The sequence below is a fragment of the Rhinichthys klamathensis genome, unplaced genomic scaffold, assembly GCF_029890125.1.
Source record: "Rhinichthys klamathensis goyatoka isolate OS25496 unplaced genomic scaffold, OSU_Roscu_1.1 h1tg000360l_1, whole genome shotgun sequence".
Classification (NCBI taxonomy): domain Eukaryota; kingdom Metazoa; phylum Chordata; class Actinopteri; order Cypriniformes; family Leuciscidae; genus Rhinichthys; species Rhinichthys klamathensis.
The window spans coordinates 249172-266082 of record NW_026606869.1 but is presented as its reverse complement, the minus strand read 5'-3'; the positions used below and the strand labels follow the sequence as shown (position 1 = coordinate 266082).

The window sequence follows — 16911 nt, the reverse complement described above, 5'->3', positions numbered from 1 at the left end:
TGTTGAAAATGGAAACGTCTTTAGACATGGAAAATCGATTTTACAATCGATTCAATGAACACTTATGTCTCAAAAATCGATCAGGATTTTTCCACAAAAGTGACAGCCCTATTTTGGACTATCATCATCTCTATCACAGTTACAAAAGCTTATCGTTTGCATGCATTTTTAAGTATTGTGGTTTTAAAAACAAGTGATTATAAACTGTTGAAGCGCAGTAAGCAGCGAAAGACAACTCATTTCGCTATATGTGCTTGATGTCAGAGAAACGGTTTCTCAGCGCTGTCTAATGAAGCCGCTGGTCATAAAGCGCGTGAGAACTGAATTGAACAGTGCTTTTTGCAGACTAATTGGGCTTGAACTGTTAAATACACATACGTATGTGTCAAAGTGACCATGTCTTTGCCAGTGTAAACAGCCATTTATGTCTTAAGTGAATGTAAATAGAAAGAAAACTCAAGTATATTGGATCCGTGCAGTCGGTCTTAAAGTGACAGCATCCAAATTTACCTGCTGTTGTTATTAATGTTAAGCAAACAACAAAAAAGAAAATCTCTCACTGCTCTTGACTGAATCACTTTTGTAACTTTAATAAGAATAAATGTACATTTAATTTACACAGTGAAGACCTATGCAGAGTTTTTTTTTATACATTTAATTACTTTATTAAAATATATTTAGCATTTCTTATTTCTAGTGCTTAAAGTTGTTCGGGTAGGTCTATTTCATTTGTGTCTTTTGTTCTATTGTAGTTTGTTTTCCTATATGCTTGTAACCCGTTTCTTTGTTCTTTCTTTATCACGGTTTACTTGTCTTCAGTAAGCATGAGTTTTTATTTTTATTCTTTTTTACTTGGGCTAGTATTAGTTTTTTGTGATATTGAAAATGACAAGAATTATGAAATCTCACTGGTATCAAAAATGTTATCAACCTTATTTAAAGCAAAATTAACTATCGTGATCTATATTGTTATTGTCAAAAAATAACTCGTATCATGATATAAGAATTTGGTCATATCGCCCACCCCAATACTTTATTCAGCAAGGGCAGATTAAATTGATTAAAAGTGACTAAAGACATTTATAATGTTATAAAACATTTCTATTTCAAATTAATGCTGTTCTTTTTAACTTTTTATTCATCAAAGATTTCCACAAAACTATTTTTCAGCATTGATAAGAAGAAATGTTTCTAATTAGAATGATGTTTGTTTTTGTGTATATAATTCATGTACAGGTTCTCATATCTTGCTGAAGGAAACATCTCTGATGCCTCATATCCACGGCTTTCCCTCCCTTGTTACTATGCTCTTCACCCCTGTCATGGAACTGCGGTAACAGTCACCATGAAAATGCTTTCTCACTTACTTAAATATTCTCACATCAGTCTGTAAAGAAAAAAAATTCAATTGCAGTTTGAGGGGATGTTTATTCAGCCCCACCAATCACAATACATTTTCACTACAAGATGTTAAAGTTCCCATGAAATCAAATTTGAAGTTTGTTGACTTTTTTTTTTGTATGAATATGTTAGCCTTACTGTTATCTATAAGCTAGTGTGCACCAGAGCCATAGAGAGAAAGAGTTGCGACACGCTTTGATGTCGCCGCGACGGCTGTCACGTGGTTCTTGTAAGCCCACTTAGTTCCAAAACATACGCGGGCTGTCATGTTCTTCTATGGACAGACAGCAGCGATTGCATTATTAAACGGTAAATATAAAATAAAACACACACCCAAGTACTTTTTCAGCTGTTATTGCATTTTGTTAATGTCAGTTTTGCATTTGGAGAGGCAGGGTGACAACTTAGATAAATTTATAGGCTATATTTTTGGAGGGAAACGCTAGTATTCATGTTCGCATGGGTAGCACTGGCTTTAGCGGCTCTAACTTAACTTTTCCATATCATTCATCTGATGATGGACGTCTCGTTATATTTATTTTAGCACAACTGGGCTATAGGCTATTGATTCCCGTGATCTTGCTTATAAATTCCGCTTCGTGATCACGCAAAGAGGTCTGCAGTCCGTTCAGAATTCCAACCAACATAAAATATAAATAATTACGCTGTGCATGTACAAATGAATGATTTAGGAGGGAAATAGACTGCTCCCATAACGTAGAAAGCAACGACTATATACAGCAATGTTCGGTAAATATTCAACCGAAAAATATTCTTCATAAAATTAAACCGGAGAGATAGTTAATGAGTGAATTAACTATGTTCCTAAATACATATAAGCACATATATGCATAACCCTAACCCATTTAAATAAATGAATTGTGTGTGTGTGTATGTATATATAATATTATATATACATACACACACATATATATATATATATATATATATATATATATACATACATATAAAATATTATTAAAAATATTATATATTATATACATCAAGTTACCAGTTAGCTAACGTTAGTGAAGTGTTGGTCACTAGGGCTGCAACAAACGATTATTTTGATAATCGATTAATCTAACGATTATTAGAACGATTAATCGACTAATCGTCGATTATTTCGCAGACTAATCAGTAAGTTTGGAACGATTATTCAGCTTTTCCAATTAGTTAAAACATTGAGTTATACATATTCTAACTATAATATAAAAAAAGAAAATCACTTCAGCTTTTGAAATAGTTGTTTTAATGAACTTTGAGCCAACTAAACAGGTCATTCTCTTTAAGTTTTCAGATTTCGGTCCAACTCAAATCACACACAAATGCTCTCTAAGCATTGTTTAATAGGCCCACTGCTTTTCTTAGAACTGAAACAGAAAAAGGGACATTTACTTCAGGACACAAAGAATGGTAAAATATTAATCTGCAAACAATTATTATAATTATAAAATTACAATCTTTTTTTACATGACAATTGAGCTGACAGAGACGTTCTCGTTCACCTTTTAATTTATAGTATGGTAAAGTGACTGCCGTGATATTCTTCCTATATCATAGGAAGGATATAACATCTCGTTTTGTAAGTCTTCATGATTATTGAACAAAATACAGGCAAGTGATAAGACTATAATAATACCTAATATACTAATAGTGTTACAATAATAAAAACAGCCCTGACTCCTAAGCTCGATCAAGCTTTATTCTATACAAAATAAGTCATCACATTACTGTAATTATATTACTATTGATAATATTATTACTATTATTAGTAGTATTGCATTCTCTAATAAAGAGAGATTTGCCGCTGGTGGTTAGTTAGCTCCAGCTGGAGAACACTCACTTCTCACCGGCTCCTCTTTTGCCGGGATGTTTCCTCTTGCACCCCAACATTGCACACGACAGCATTCTTGATTTGAAGTTTTGTGAAACTTTCCCAAACCTAAACCTTGCTAGTTCGGATTCGTTTGCACTGTTATAATTCGCGCTGTTTTCTCTTCTACCGCAATAGCATTTGTAAGGGCTGCACTACACTCTAGCGCTACAGCGCCGTAGCGTTCAAATCGCGGGATTGCAGGCCCTTACATTAGGTCACGTGAGATCAAACGACTACTCGACAACAAAGATATTTGTCGACAAATTTTTATTGTCGACGTTGTCGACAACGTCGACTAATCGTTGCAGCCCTATTGGTCACGTAAGCTATAGCTGCAATTAACCTATTATCTTCCAATAAACATTTACTAAAACTGGCTACATAAAATATAACTACAGACTAGATTCACGAGAGGTCGGCTAATGTGTGTAAAAGTAAAAAAATACAGTAATTTCATTAATTTACTAGCGAGCGTACTTCGGAAGCACTGAAAATGAATGGGGTTCAATGGAGAAACTATCAGTGTTTGGAACTATTGGCTGCTCCACGACACGCGTTACTTCCGCATTCCAGAGTTCCTATGGCGGTCTATGGGAGTGTCGCAACTCTTTCTCTCTATGGCTCTGGTGTGCACCAAAACAATGACACAATTCACATTTAGAAGATATGTGTTCAAAACTTTTCAAAATGTTCACACATTTACTAAGTTCTACATGGTGAATGGCACATTCAAAGTAATGAAAAAAGGTGCACTAAATAGGGGATAGGGAACGATTCACAAGTCGGCGCAGAACAGAAAACATCGGACCCCTTTGAACTCTGCACAGAATGCTATATTTTAAAGCGATATGGAGGAGAAACGGTTAGAGATTAGGAGGAAACTGCGGCTTTACCGTATTCAACGGCTGTGGCCGAGCTGTAACATAAACTAAACGCTATTGGCTATTTTAAAAAGGGGGAGGAGCTGTTCTATATATTCCGCCCCGTCTTCCCGTTTCACTGGAAATTGTCAACACATTAAATAATGCTGTGTGTTTTAAGGCACTTCAGTGGGCCTATAAGACTATACATGCTTATGAACCCCTTCAGCATTTTTAGGTAGCAGGTTTCAATTCACACTTGTTTAATTACCTGAGTATGCTTTTTACATGTTAAATGAACATTTAAATATGACATGCGCACTTTTTTTGCAGCACTAATGAGGAAAGAACCTGTTTTACTGGTGCTCTGTGCGGGCTGGGTTGGAATCCCATTTCCCAAGAAGCAATGCTTCCTGAACATGACATTGAGCTGGCTTTTGATGTCAAGTTTGATATTGAAGACATCACTGAGGTATGTTTTGGTGTGTGTGATGGAGAGTGAGGTTATGCATTCAACAGTCAGCTTTGTCTCTCAAGTAAGGCTGGGTGGTTTATCGAGTTTGTACGATATATTGATTTAAAAAAAAAAAAAAATGATACAGGATGAGGCAATACCGTTTATATCGTTATACAGTAATGAAAAATAGTGGAGGAAACAGTGAGCTCTGTTCTAAACATGAAACATGCTTTATATTAACAGCTTCAAAATAACTCATAAGATCTAGTTAAAGCGTATAGTTTATTAAACTTCACAGACTTCAGTGAACAAGCACGGAGCGCAATAATCCTGACTAAGTATTGCTAAAATATAAAAACGTATTTTAAACATTTTTTTTTTTTTTTTTTTTTTAAGTAAAAAAGGGTAGAAAGTATATCGTCATTCAGCCAAAAAATATCAGGATACGATTTTTTGGCCATATCGCCCAGCCCTAGTGTCAGGCTCTTTCTTGTAAAAGTGAGTGGGTTCTTGACCAGAATAAGTTGCAAGGTAAAATGTTTGGTTAAGCAAGACTATGTGTGTATGTGTAGATAAATGCATTGAGAAGCACAATGAACAGGCTGGTGTGTGACGGACCACACGGCTTACTGAACCTGAGCCCTGAGAAGATCAGCAGTCTTCAGGAGGAGGCCCGCGAACGACTAGTTAGGTACTCAATCTCCATCCATCCTCCTCCAAAGACACTTTGAGAGTGTATATGACATGTAAAAACTATCATTGAAGCATGTGTGACACTTTATCTTTAGACTGTTCATTAAAAACCCTCCCAGACCAGAGTGCACACCTGTGTACTACGAGAAATTCAAGAAATGGAACCTGGTAAGGATCCTCCATTCCTAAAGCCTTCAGTTCATAAAGCCCCTCAGTAGAATTGAGTTCATTGGGTTCTTCACCATGTGTGTCATCAGGTGGATCGGTCCCAGCAGATGGAGCTACAGGCGAAGGATGATGGGAAATCCAAAGGCGTATTGTTTCAGCTGCATCCCATCACCTTACTAAACATGTGATGAGCATCATACAGAAAATCATTTTCTTCCAGAATCACATAGGTGATTCTGTTGGGTTTTCATTATTATCGAAACAGATGATGATGGAAATGCTTGAATGTTATTTCTTTTAAATGTGCAGTTTTTTAGTTTTAATCATTTTTGTTACTTGAGAAAAAGAATTTCAGTTGCACAATGCAGGGTTCATCAATCTGTATTGCAATAAATAGCATTCGACTGCATTTTTTATTTTTTTCTAGATTTTTTTTCTAATTTTAATGCTATGTTTGTAATGTTTTCAAATAATGTCTGTTTGAATTAAGTTGTAATTTGAGTTTAATGTTCTGGCTGTAGTTTGATGTGTACAGTAAATAATTTGTTCAAATTCCTGGACTTCTTTTTGAAAAGAAAACAAAACAAAATTCCTTCAGAAAAAAAATTGTTTTCCATGGGATATAGTGCACAAATCATAAGTCTTTTGAAGCTGTACAATAGCTTTATGTGAGGAATAGACCAAAACAATGTAATTTATATTATACAAAAAAACACAAAAAAAGCGTATTTTCCCCCTCCACTTTAAGCTCTTGAATCTCATTTATTTTTGATGTCGGCATGAAATGTATATTCACCATACTATAAGTTATTGATCTTATTTTGAAAGATTTATCCATGCACACAGTTCATTTATGTCCTAACTCAATCCAGTTAAATGACAAGACTAGGGACATGCTGGACTCCTCTAGTCTGCTTAAACCCTGTCCATTTCTAACAATCGACTGCAAGCTAGCATTCAGATCTGCCTCTGTCCAATCAACAACCAACGAATAGAACAAGTCTCTATTTTCCCCTCTATTTTTTCAGATGGAAACAAGATGACAGATGACATTGTTTCACTCGGATATATATCACAATTTGGAAGAAAAGATGTCGCTACTTATGTTGTCTTCATTTTACACTGAGGTTTGAATTTTTAACACCATTGAATAGATTAAAAAAAAAAAACAGATGGAAACAAGAGGCTAAAGTTTGTGAACATACTTTGATGTTGGATCAGAAAGCCTGAATGGGAAGGTTTAAGTATTTTTAAAGGTAGAAGAGTAAAAGGTTTTAAGGCCATGGGTTACAAAGGTGTTCTGGTGCACAGCTTGTCCAAATTTATAATGAAAAAAAAAAACATACACAATACTAGGAGGAAAAGTTTCAACAATGTTTATTAGAACACTCAACATTAGCCCAAGTCTGTTAAATGATTGTTTTAATTCCCTTTGAAATAAGAAAACCAAAATGTTGGATAAGGCTAAGCGAATTCAATAAATTGCCAAATGAATTTTTTTGGGGGATTTCCTTTTAAGTAGGTGTGCATTAAATGTTTTTATTGCACAATGTATAATACACCAAGCATATACCACTTTTCTGTCCCATCATGACTTTCTCTTTAACTTTCTCAAAATTTTCTATGAATGACAAGACACCAACCCTCTTACATTAAGGAACATTTATTTTTCTCATTCGTCAATTAAATACAGAGTGCAAATAGTTAAAGACCTTAAAATAACTGAACACTGAACATCGTACAAAGTTGGACAGAGTTTAGCTCTGCAGTCTGACCATCATTTGCCCTAGAGAAGGACCACAAAGCATGTCTTTAAACACCTACACCTATCCCTACAGTTCTGCAAAAATTACAGTTACACATTTAGTAATAACATCCTCAAATTATCATTGTGCTCGAATACACAAAAGAACAACAACAAAAAAGAATCCACAATTCAACTTGATATTAATAAGTATGTCTGTACACAGAGCCACTCTAGCAGTGACGTTGAATTAAGCGATTAATCGACATGGCAGCAGGAGATTATATGACAGGCATGATTTTCATTTTTGTGTCACGTTTTACAGCAGGAAATATGCACTGCAAAATAAAGCAGAGAGAGGAAGAGCACTGCAGAGATAGCAAATATTTACTCAAGACTGGACTTCATGCACTTAAATCAGAAGCAATGAAAGAGAGAAGCACTGCGTGTGTGTCCCTCTGGTATATCTATAGGTCTACGATCGCCCACAAGGTGTCATTAATGTGAATCAGTGTTAGTTATTTATGCAGGGCTTCACCTGTGACTGGCAACAGGGGAGGGGGGTTTATTGGTGCCGTTACACTAACATGACGATCTTTTTTTTGTTGATGCTTTTTTTATCATTATTTTTTGAGGTGATATATTGGCCTCCTGTGTAGTTGGGGTCCTTCAGTGCTGGCAAAAGTTGTAGTTTTTACTGGCTATAGTGTTTACTTGTACAGAAGCAAAGAGTTTATTCCTTCTTTTTGGCCCCAGGAACCTTTTCTCTAATCCTGAAAAGCAAACAAAAAATTAGACTGGTAATTTTAACTAATAACTGAAATTTGTATCAAATTTATATAGGCCCAACACGGTTTAAGGTTCGTTAATAGTAATAAAGAACTCACTTTCCCATTATTGAGTTAACCTGGGTGCGCACCAGCCCTAAGTACTGATCAATCTGCGTCTGAAAGGGAGAGAAAGAGAATGAGGATTCACAATAGACAATATGGAAGTCAAATGCATTGGTATTTTGGTACAAAGTCCATACGAAACCATACCTTGTTACACGTTACATGTAGTGACTGTATAATTACATGCAACTAACCTTAATACAAACCCTAACCCAAGAGTAAGTATGTGTAGTTAATTAATAAAAAATAAAAAAACAATACCAAAAGAAATACCATTCACTGCTTTTTTACTGACTGTACGTGAATAATTTATAAAGAAGTATAGAGATGTTTATTTAATATCAAATTAAAGGAATAATTTCGAAATAAACCAGTTTTGTAACTTTAAAAATGTTCAATAGCATTAGTTATTGCTAAAAATTGGCATTAAGCATCATGAAATTTTACTGGTATAGCAATCAACATCAGGCATTTTGATATTGTGGAACAACATGGACCTTAGAAAGAAAGAAAAATGTTGGGGGCAACATTACCTGGTACTTTTCATAAACCACTGGCACGCTAAACATGGAAACTACAGCTAAAGAGAGAAACACAAAGGAGAAATACAGTCAGGACAACAGAGAGAAGGACAACAGAGCTGCTCTCCCAGAATGCTGCATCGTCATTTAAGGTTATAACACCCTGACCTACAGCAGTGTGTGTGTTTGTGACAACACCAACCTTCCTGACATGGAAGTGTGTACTTAAGATATGGTTGGAAATCAGACAGCAAACACTCAACACAATAGAAACTGCTGTACAGTTCTTAGAACATCAACAACATTCACGAATCAGTGCTGATATACGAGAAAGGTTATCAAACATTTCTTTCAAATTTCAAGACATTAAGCAGCTGTACATGCTGGTTTACAGCAGTAATAGTGTGTACTGTGTACACTACTGTTCAAAAAAGTTTTTTTTTTTTTTTTTTTAAAGAAATTATCCAGCAAGGACACATTAAATTAATCAAAACTGAGAGTGATGACATTAATAATGTTACAAAGGATTTATATTTTAAATAAATGCCGTTCTTTTGAACTTCCATTAAATCAAAGAAACCTAACAAATATTATTCCGAATATTCTGTTTTCAACATCGAAAATAATAAAAAATGTTTCCTGAGCAGCACATGAGCATATTGGAATGATTTCTGAAGGATCATGTGACACTGAAGACTGGAGTAATGATGCTGAAAATGCAGCTTTGCCGACACAAGACATTTTAAAATAGAAAACAGTTATTTTAAATTGTAATAATATTTCCCAATATTACCGTTTTACTGTATATTTGATCAAATAAAAGCAGCGGTGAGCATAAGAGACTTTCAAAAGCAGTAAAAAAAAAGAATCATACCGACTCTAAACATTTGTATGTTTGTGTTGTATTCTTACCCAGAATCAACAGGGTCAGGCCATTAAACAGAGCTCCAACATACGTCAACAACCACATCAACACTGCAAACTAAACACAGACACATGGTGTCAGCTCAAAGGTACAGCTGTTTTCATTGAATGCTTTTACTGAACCTTTTAACACTCACTAACTTTTTCCACCATCTAACAAAATTAATAGTACTTAAATATCTTTAAAATAATACACACCTACTATACATGAGATGAAGACTGCAGTCATATCAGTGGCCTAAAACAGCTCTTTCATTCTAAATTTGGTGGGTGCCACTCATCTTTGAGATCACATGACCCATTGAAATCAACCTTGAAAATTATTGGCCACTTTTGGTGTTTAAAGGGGTCATATGATGCGATTTCTTGTTTTCCTTCATCTTTAGTGTGTTATGTAGCTGTTTGTGCATGTATAAGATCTGCAGAGTTACAAAGCTCAAAGTCTCAAACGCAAAGAGATATTCTTTGTAAAAGTTAAGGCTTAGCCACGCCTTCCTAAAACGCTTCGTTCAAATGCCTCCACAAATGTATGTCAGTGAGTGGGGGCAGAGTTTTATAACACCGCCCAAATGTATACGCAAAGAAAGAAGGCTTAACTGTTATTCTCGCTATGTTATTGTTGCCGCCATGTGGTGGAGACGCTGTGTTTTTCGTTGCGAAAGCCAAACTACTTTGTTTGACCTTCCAAAAGACGACACAATTAGAAAACAGTGGTTAAGCTTTATTTACAACACTGTTCCAGAACAGTCCAACCAAAATATTCGACTGTGTGCTACGCATTTTTCGGAGGACTGTTTCCAAAACCTGGGAGAGTACAAGGCCGGCTGTGCACAAAGGCTGATTCTAAAAAGTGGGACAGTCTGGCGCTTCTGACTCACAGCTTAAGTATATTTTCATATTTTAAGAATTTGAAAAGCGTTTCAGAAAGGCGGGGCATAGAGGAGCAGCAATAATGTACGGTATGTGTAAAATAATGGCTTTTTTTAACCTAAAACCACGTGAAGACATTGCATTAAACAAAATAATGTTCTTTTTAGAACCATCATATGACCCCTTTAACAAATATGCCAGGACATAGGTTATTTATACCAAGGCATCTGTAACTGAAACCTTTTGTGTAATACTACATCCATTCCAATAAGTGTCTGTATAAAGACTGCTGTGAAGAAAAATTAGTGAGTGTGCCTTTAAAGGAATAGTTCACTTAAAAATGAAACCTGTATGAATTTCTTCTGTTGAACACAAAGGAAGATATTTTGAAGAATGTCGGTAACCAAATAGTTGATGTACCCCACTGACTTCCATAGTAGGGAAAAAAAATAGGGGTACATCAACTGTTTGGTTACCGACATTCATCAAAATATCTTCTTTTTGTGTTCAGCAGAAGAAAGAAATTCGAACAGGTTTGAAACAACTTGAGGGCGAGTAAACGATGACAGAATTTTCATTTTTAAGCGAACCATTCCTTTAATACTAAAGATTATTTCGAGTTTGGCTTTCAAATTGAAATTGCAATAGTATCATCGAAAATTTGGTGATGTAATATTCGTAAATGAAATGTTAATAGCCGTTTTCACCTTAATGGAGTCGACCAGATCCTGAACCAGAAACAGCCTGCGAAGCTCCTTCATGGTGGTGTTGATGTACAGCTGAGTCTTATCCACATACTTACTGATCTGATCTGCAGAGAGAGCGATCTCCACCTCCAGATAGGCCCTGAAAAAGAGAGAAGCCATGAGAATGGATGAACATGTTCATTGCTTAATACGCACAAATGGAGACGACAAACTTGAGATTTGGACTAACTTGAAGGGGTGGCCCTCGTCGGTTTTTTGCACTGCCTGCAGGACTGATTTGTAGATTCGGAAGCTGACGGTAGCGGAGAGGACAGCCAGAGCGAGATACGCTATAACGCTCACCACACTGAACTGGGTTAAAGAGAACAGCAGCAGCAACACGCTGCCGAACACCAGTCCAGACTGCTTCAGATCCCGCCAATGTAACAGATCTACCACTGAAGAGACAGAGGGAGAAAAAAACAATATAAAACAAGAGTTCAATCCACTGGTCAGTTCTTCTTATGTACTTTTGTGCACAAATATTACAGCATGCACCTGATTGTTCATCACCATGTATACACATTCACAGAATGCAAGTTTCTCTGCACTGGTTATATTTTAGTACAGAAATTATGCCCTGTAAAACATGGTTATGTAGACATCTCACAAATTAACAGCAGTTTAGTATTTGTGTTATGCTCATCACTATGTATTAGTGTCAACAGCATTGGCAATTAAATTATTACTACTAAATGAAATTAACATTTGTGTGAAATCTGCATACGACCGGTTTCACAAACAAATCATGATTCATCAATTACTAAATTTACACAAACCGCACGTGAGCAAAAACTATATACTCTGAGTGGCTTTAGAAATGTGTTAAGAGATACAATTTGAAATATTTTCATCTTAAATATATTTCATCATATACAGTAGCTCGAGCTGCATGAAAACTCAGCTAGCTAATCTGAGTCTGTAAACGGTGCTTACTGTGTTTGAACTGGTTTTGAGGATGGCACAATTGGCATTGCTCGAGGGTCTCTCTGCACATGCTCTCTGATAAAAGCATGTTTTTAGAGACGCTGAGAGTGACAAAAGGTTGTGCAGAAAAGCCCTTCTATGGAGATGGTTTGGCTGTGTTTTATGTAAATACTAACCTCAGGCACATGGCTGCTCATTTAGAACACTATAGATTCATTAGCAGTAGGATGAGAACAAACTCATGGGTGTATGGATGTGTTGTGAATTAGGCGGAATTGTTTTGTGAGACGTTCTCCTTTGCATATAAATACGAATTATCTACGCAATTATGAGTGAATGAGGCACTTTCTGATCAATACATTTCCATGATTTTTTTTTTTACATTTTCCATATAAAAATAATTTTAAATAGAGATAGTATTACAGTAAGTACAGTAGAAATTCTGCATATCTTGCAAAAGTGTAACCTTGAGGCTATCAGTTCACACCTGTCTACCTCTCACAGCACCTGTTGTCAACGTATCTAACCCTAACCATCTGTGTGCACACACACTCTACTGGGTTAATTATTTACGTTAGCTAACACATATGCAGTGCAAATAGTCATGTTATCAGAAGTGCTGTTATATAATGACACATTGAGCTATATGCCTTCACTGTATTAACTTCAATTTAAGAGGTATAACAGTGAAATGAAGAGGAGCATGAAGGTTGTACACTTTTAGGCCACCAGAACCTGCTCATTCTGAAATTGCAGGTTTAGTTTGCATATGGTAAAGTATGACCATGTAAAATGACACAGATAAAAGGCACAACCTCATCTATGGTGAAATAACTGTTACTCTATTAAGGGAGTTGAATTTATGTTTGCAACATCACTATAGACTTATCCATCTTAAGTTACAAGAGTAATCCCCCTTGAAGCAACCTATTAAGTGTCTTGCTCAAGGACCACCAATAGCAGGGTTCAAATATTTTGGTTACCAGCCCAGACATCACACAATCCTCCACATGCAAACCTACAAATCGGTCTCGTCGTTCTCTTCACTGGATGTCTGTCATCTACCAAGTACAAAATAATTTGGAAAGTCTTTGAGCATACAGTATATGAACAGATTAAAACCAAGCACACTCGCTGACCAAATTTAATATTCATTATGGGTCGGAAAACACACTGCTCCACGGAAACTCGAAATATTCTGGAGCTTATATTTGCTATCTTACATTTGATGACAACTAATGTCCTGTACTACTGATTTGACATACTGCTTTTCATATAATATTTAGCAGGGAAGTAGTCGGATGCGGGGTTGGTTAAAGTCCTGTGTGCTGATTGTTCAATATTAGCATTCTAGCTATGCTTCAATACGCATACACTACCGTTCTAAAGTTTTAGGTCTGTAAGAATTTTTAATGTGTCTTATGCTCATCAAGGCTGCATTTATTTGATCATAAACAGTCATATTGTGAAATATTATTACAATTGAAAATATCTGTTTTTTATTTTAATAAAATGTAATTTATTCCTGTTATGGGAAGCTGAATTTTCAGCATCATTATTCCTGTCTTCAGTCACATGATCCTTCAGAAATTATTCTAATATGCTGATTTGCTGCTCAATATATATATTTTTTTAATTATTATCGATGTTGAAAATGGTTGTACTGCTTAAGTTTTGTGGAAACTGTGATAAATTCTTTAAGGATTCTTTAATGAGAATAGATAGTTTAAGCATTTATTTGAAATAGAAATCTTTTGTAACATAAATGTCTTTACTGTCAGTTTTAATCAATTTAATGCATCCTTATTCAATGCATCAAATAAAAGTATGAATTTCTTAAATCTTACTGACCCCAAACTTTTGAATAGTAGCCTGTTGTATATAATAAAAACTATGACCCATTCGTTTGATCAAAGAAAATGTACACTTCTTTGCATACTTGTATGCAAGTTCTTTTAAATTATTATGATAGCCTACTTCATAACCAAGCAGGTTTAATGCAAGCTTGTGAGATAATGGACCGGTTTCAAGCTGGTATCTAAGAAGACCAGATCTTTCTTCTTTGGCTACTGGAGGAAAAACAATCATCTTTCCATTTTTGCCCAAATATCACAAAGCGGAAGCAAGTAGAATTGTTAACTTGTTGCCATGCGAACCAGCAGATTGAGATCTCTGAATCATCTCTTCAGTCTCTGCAGCAACCGAGAGCTCCCTATAGCTGATGTTTTTTCCTTTTCTTTTACACCTGTATTTTTACACCTTTGGTTGCAGCTTTGGAAGAAACTGTTACACACACTCACTGAAGCTGGTCTGTCACACTCTAGCGTGTGCACGACATCTGTAGTCCCCTGCGTGATTCTCCCATTGGTCCCACTGGGCTAAATTTAGCCCGGCAGAGCTTAGAGGAGGGCAGAAATATCGGCCATTTTTATCTCAAGATTTTTCCAAATGATTTTCTCCAAGATGAAGTGCAGACTTCGGATTTGACTGAGTTGGATACACTATCAATTATGTTTTAATTCTGATGTTCTAATGTTAAACAGCAAACAACTTAAAATACAACCCTTGATAATGATACACTTTCCTACTCTGAGAAATCCTTCTGTTAACCACCTCTTTAAATAGAACAAGACTAAAAACAGTAATGCTCACACTCTTTTTCCTCACACACACCTTTAATCATTGACTAACTAATGTAGACTAATATAATATTAATGTTTACGAATATACAGTAGTTAGGTGACTTAACATGGGCTCCATAATATGAACACTACAGCACCACAGAATTCACTTATCCATCAAAACCAGTGACATCTATAGTTAACTCCATCACTATAGACTCATAAATCAATACTATCACAGAGGCCCCTGGTTTTTGATGTCAAAACACCAAAACTAACAGAAGACAGAGAGAGATACTGACCTGAACCACCCATGACTGCAGACAGCAAGAAAAAGAGAGAGAGAGACAGTGAGTGGGAACGCACACAAAAGGAGAGAGAGAAAGGCAGGGAATGAGAGGGAGGGGGGCCTGCTCATACTACCATTGGCTAATAATGGACAGACAAACACACACACACACACACACACACAAAACACAGCATACCGGGTGACAAATAGCTCAGATTGAACAAAAACACAATCAAAAACAGAATTATGTGTGACCCATCATAGAACCCAATTTATCCATCTTGTTTCATCGAGTATGTGTGTGTGTGAAAAGAAAGAAAGAGGGCAGCAGCAGTTGCTATAGATACAGTGTTCCAGTTTCCCTTACACACATTGCTTAGGGGGCCAGCTTAAAATACGAAGGTGGTGGTGGGGGGTAATTGTGTGCATGTGTGCTGGTGTCTAAATGTCGGAGTGTAATTATAGCATCAGAGAGCTTGGCACCCAGGCCGACATTGTATCCAACTATTCACTTCCTAAATGAAAAGTCATTGCCACAAGCAAAAGCCTGAGTGCTACTGTGGAGTTCTGGAAGTAAAAATGTATTTAGTAAAATGTATTTTCTCTGTAGGGGAACTGATTACAATAACTTAAAAAAAGACAGGCCTACTGTGAGATACAAGGTTATTAAGCGATGGCATATGCTTTTGTTGAGGCCAACCATCAGCCCACATTATTTCAACTTATTTTTTTTAAATAATCATGTTCAACAGCAGAATTCATTGTGAAAAACTACATAGGCTCAATGGTGAATGTCACACTAACAGGAAAACAGGTCTTATTGCATCCACTTGTCGGAGACAGTGTTAACGGCAGTACGAACTGATTGCGATATCTATGGACTTTAAGGTAATCAGCTAACCTAGCTAGCCTAGTTCTTTTATTGATGACATTTTATTCGATTTAAATATCTAAATGTTAGTGAGAAGAAGAAAAATAGGGCATCATCGGTTATGCTCATCTTTGATCTTTGCTCACTCTTTTGAAGGTATCTTGAGTAAAACGGCTCTATATTGATTTGAAGCACATACAAAAGTCCTGAACCGGAAACGATGCGACCTACTATATATATGTGTGTGTTTTTGTGTGTGTGCGCATTAAATGTAAAATATCTATAATTTACATAATAAACATCTTTAAATCAATAGTTTTATATGTCTCTATCGTATTTATTTCAATTATGTCATTCACAATGCTCCATGGGACTGTAGTTATTTCTCTCCGTAAAGCATTTGTCTTTCTGTGATTCACCTCGTAGCTGACTGGTTTAATTCATAGCTAATAACTCTTTAAGAGTTTTTTAAAAGTCCCCATGGGATAAATGAATGGGAAAAATACTTCTAAAAAACCAAGGCGGCTGAGAAAGTGGGCAGGCACTGATGCACACTATTGGGACTGAAAGCCTGAATGTTCATTCAAAATGGCTGAACGTCTGGATATCGTTTTAGCGAATCAAAACAGGTTTTCTTAATCGGTTAGCACTATGCTAAGCTAGTAAGCTAAGCTGTGAAACACATCCCGGACCAGAAAGGGAGCATGTGTGACCTCCTTAAACTCTTCTCTGCACTTCTGACCTTCACAATGCCCGAGCATGGCGAGTTACAACACTATATTCCCATTAGACACTTTATTCTCCACCTTTTTAATATTGTATGTATATTTTATTTTACTCACTGTGTTTGTCTTTGTTCACCCTGCCACAAAAGTTAAATATAGAAAAGTCTGTCGTCATTGCCTTATGCTGTCACCTGTATGACTTTCTTTATTCTGCAGAACACAAAATAATATATTTTGATGAATGCTGGTAATCAAAACTGTTTTGATTAGCGTTGTCTTCCACTGTACAAAAAACACAGAGACATTTTTCACAATACCTCAA

General features: G+C 36.0%; 2 protein-coding genes across 5 annotated transcripts in view; one reads left to right on the top strand and one right to left on the bottom strand.

Moving 5' to 3' along the window:
- The window catches only part of tdrd9 (tudor domain containing 9), a 34769-nt gene extending 28902 nt beyond the window's left edge, over positions 1-5867 (top strand). Inside the window, exons 31-35 of the mRNA XM_056233145.1 lie at positions 1237-1333; positions 4474-4612; positions 5170-5288; positions 5386-5458; positions 5548-5867. Coding sequence (XP_056089120.1) covers positions 1237-1333; positions 4474-4612; positions 5170-5288; positions 5386-5458; positions 5548-5646 — 527 coding nt within the window. The 3' untranslated portion in view covers positions 5647-5867. The remainder of the gene's footprint in view (positions 1-1236; positions 1334-4473; positions 4613-5169; positions 5289-5385; positions 5459-5547) is intronic.
- A 1238-nt stretch (positions 5868-7105) lies between these two features.
- Positions 7106-16911, bottom strand: part of rtn1a (reticulon 1a) — a 35373-nt gene continuing 25567 nt past the window's right edge. For 2 of the 4 annotated variants that reach the window (XM_056233148.1, XM_056233150.1), the window contains 7 exons: positions 15007-15021; positions 11347-11554; positions 11118-11256; positions 9529-9598; positions 8629-8675; positions 8090-8148; positions 7106-7975 (listed from right to left, as the gene is read on the bottom strand). In XM_056233148.1, coding sequence (XP_056089123.1) covers positions 7936-7975; positions 8090-8148; positions 8629-8675; positions 9529-9598; positions 11118-11256; positions 11347-11554; positions 15007-15021 — 578 coding nt within the window. In that variant the 3' untranslated portion in view covers positions 7106-7935. The remainder of the gene's footprint in view (positions 7976-8089; positions 8149-8628; positions 8676-9528; positions 9599-11117; positions 11257-11346; positions 11555-15006; positions 15022-16911) is intronic. The other 2 variants (XM_056233149.1, XM_056233151.1) reach the window with 1 other exon arrangement.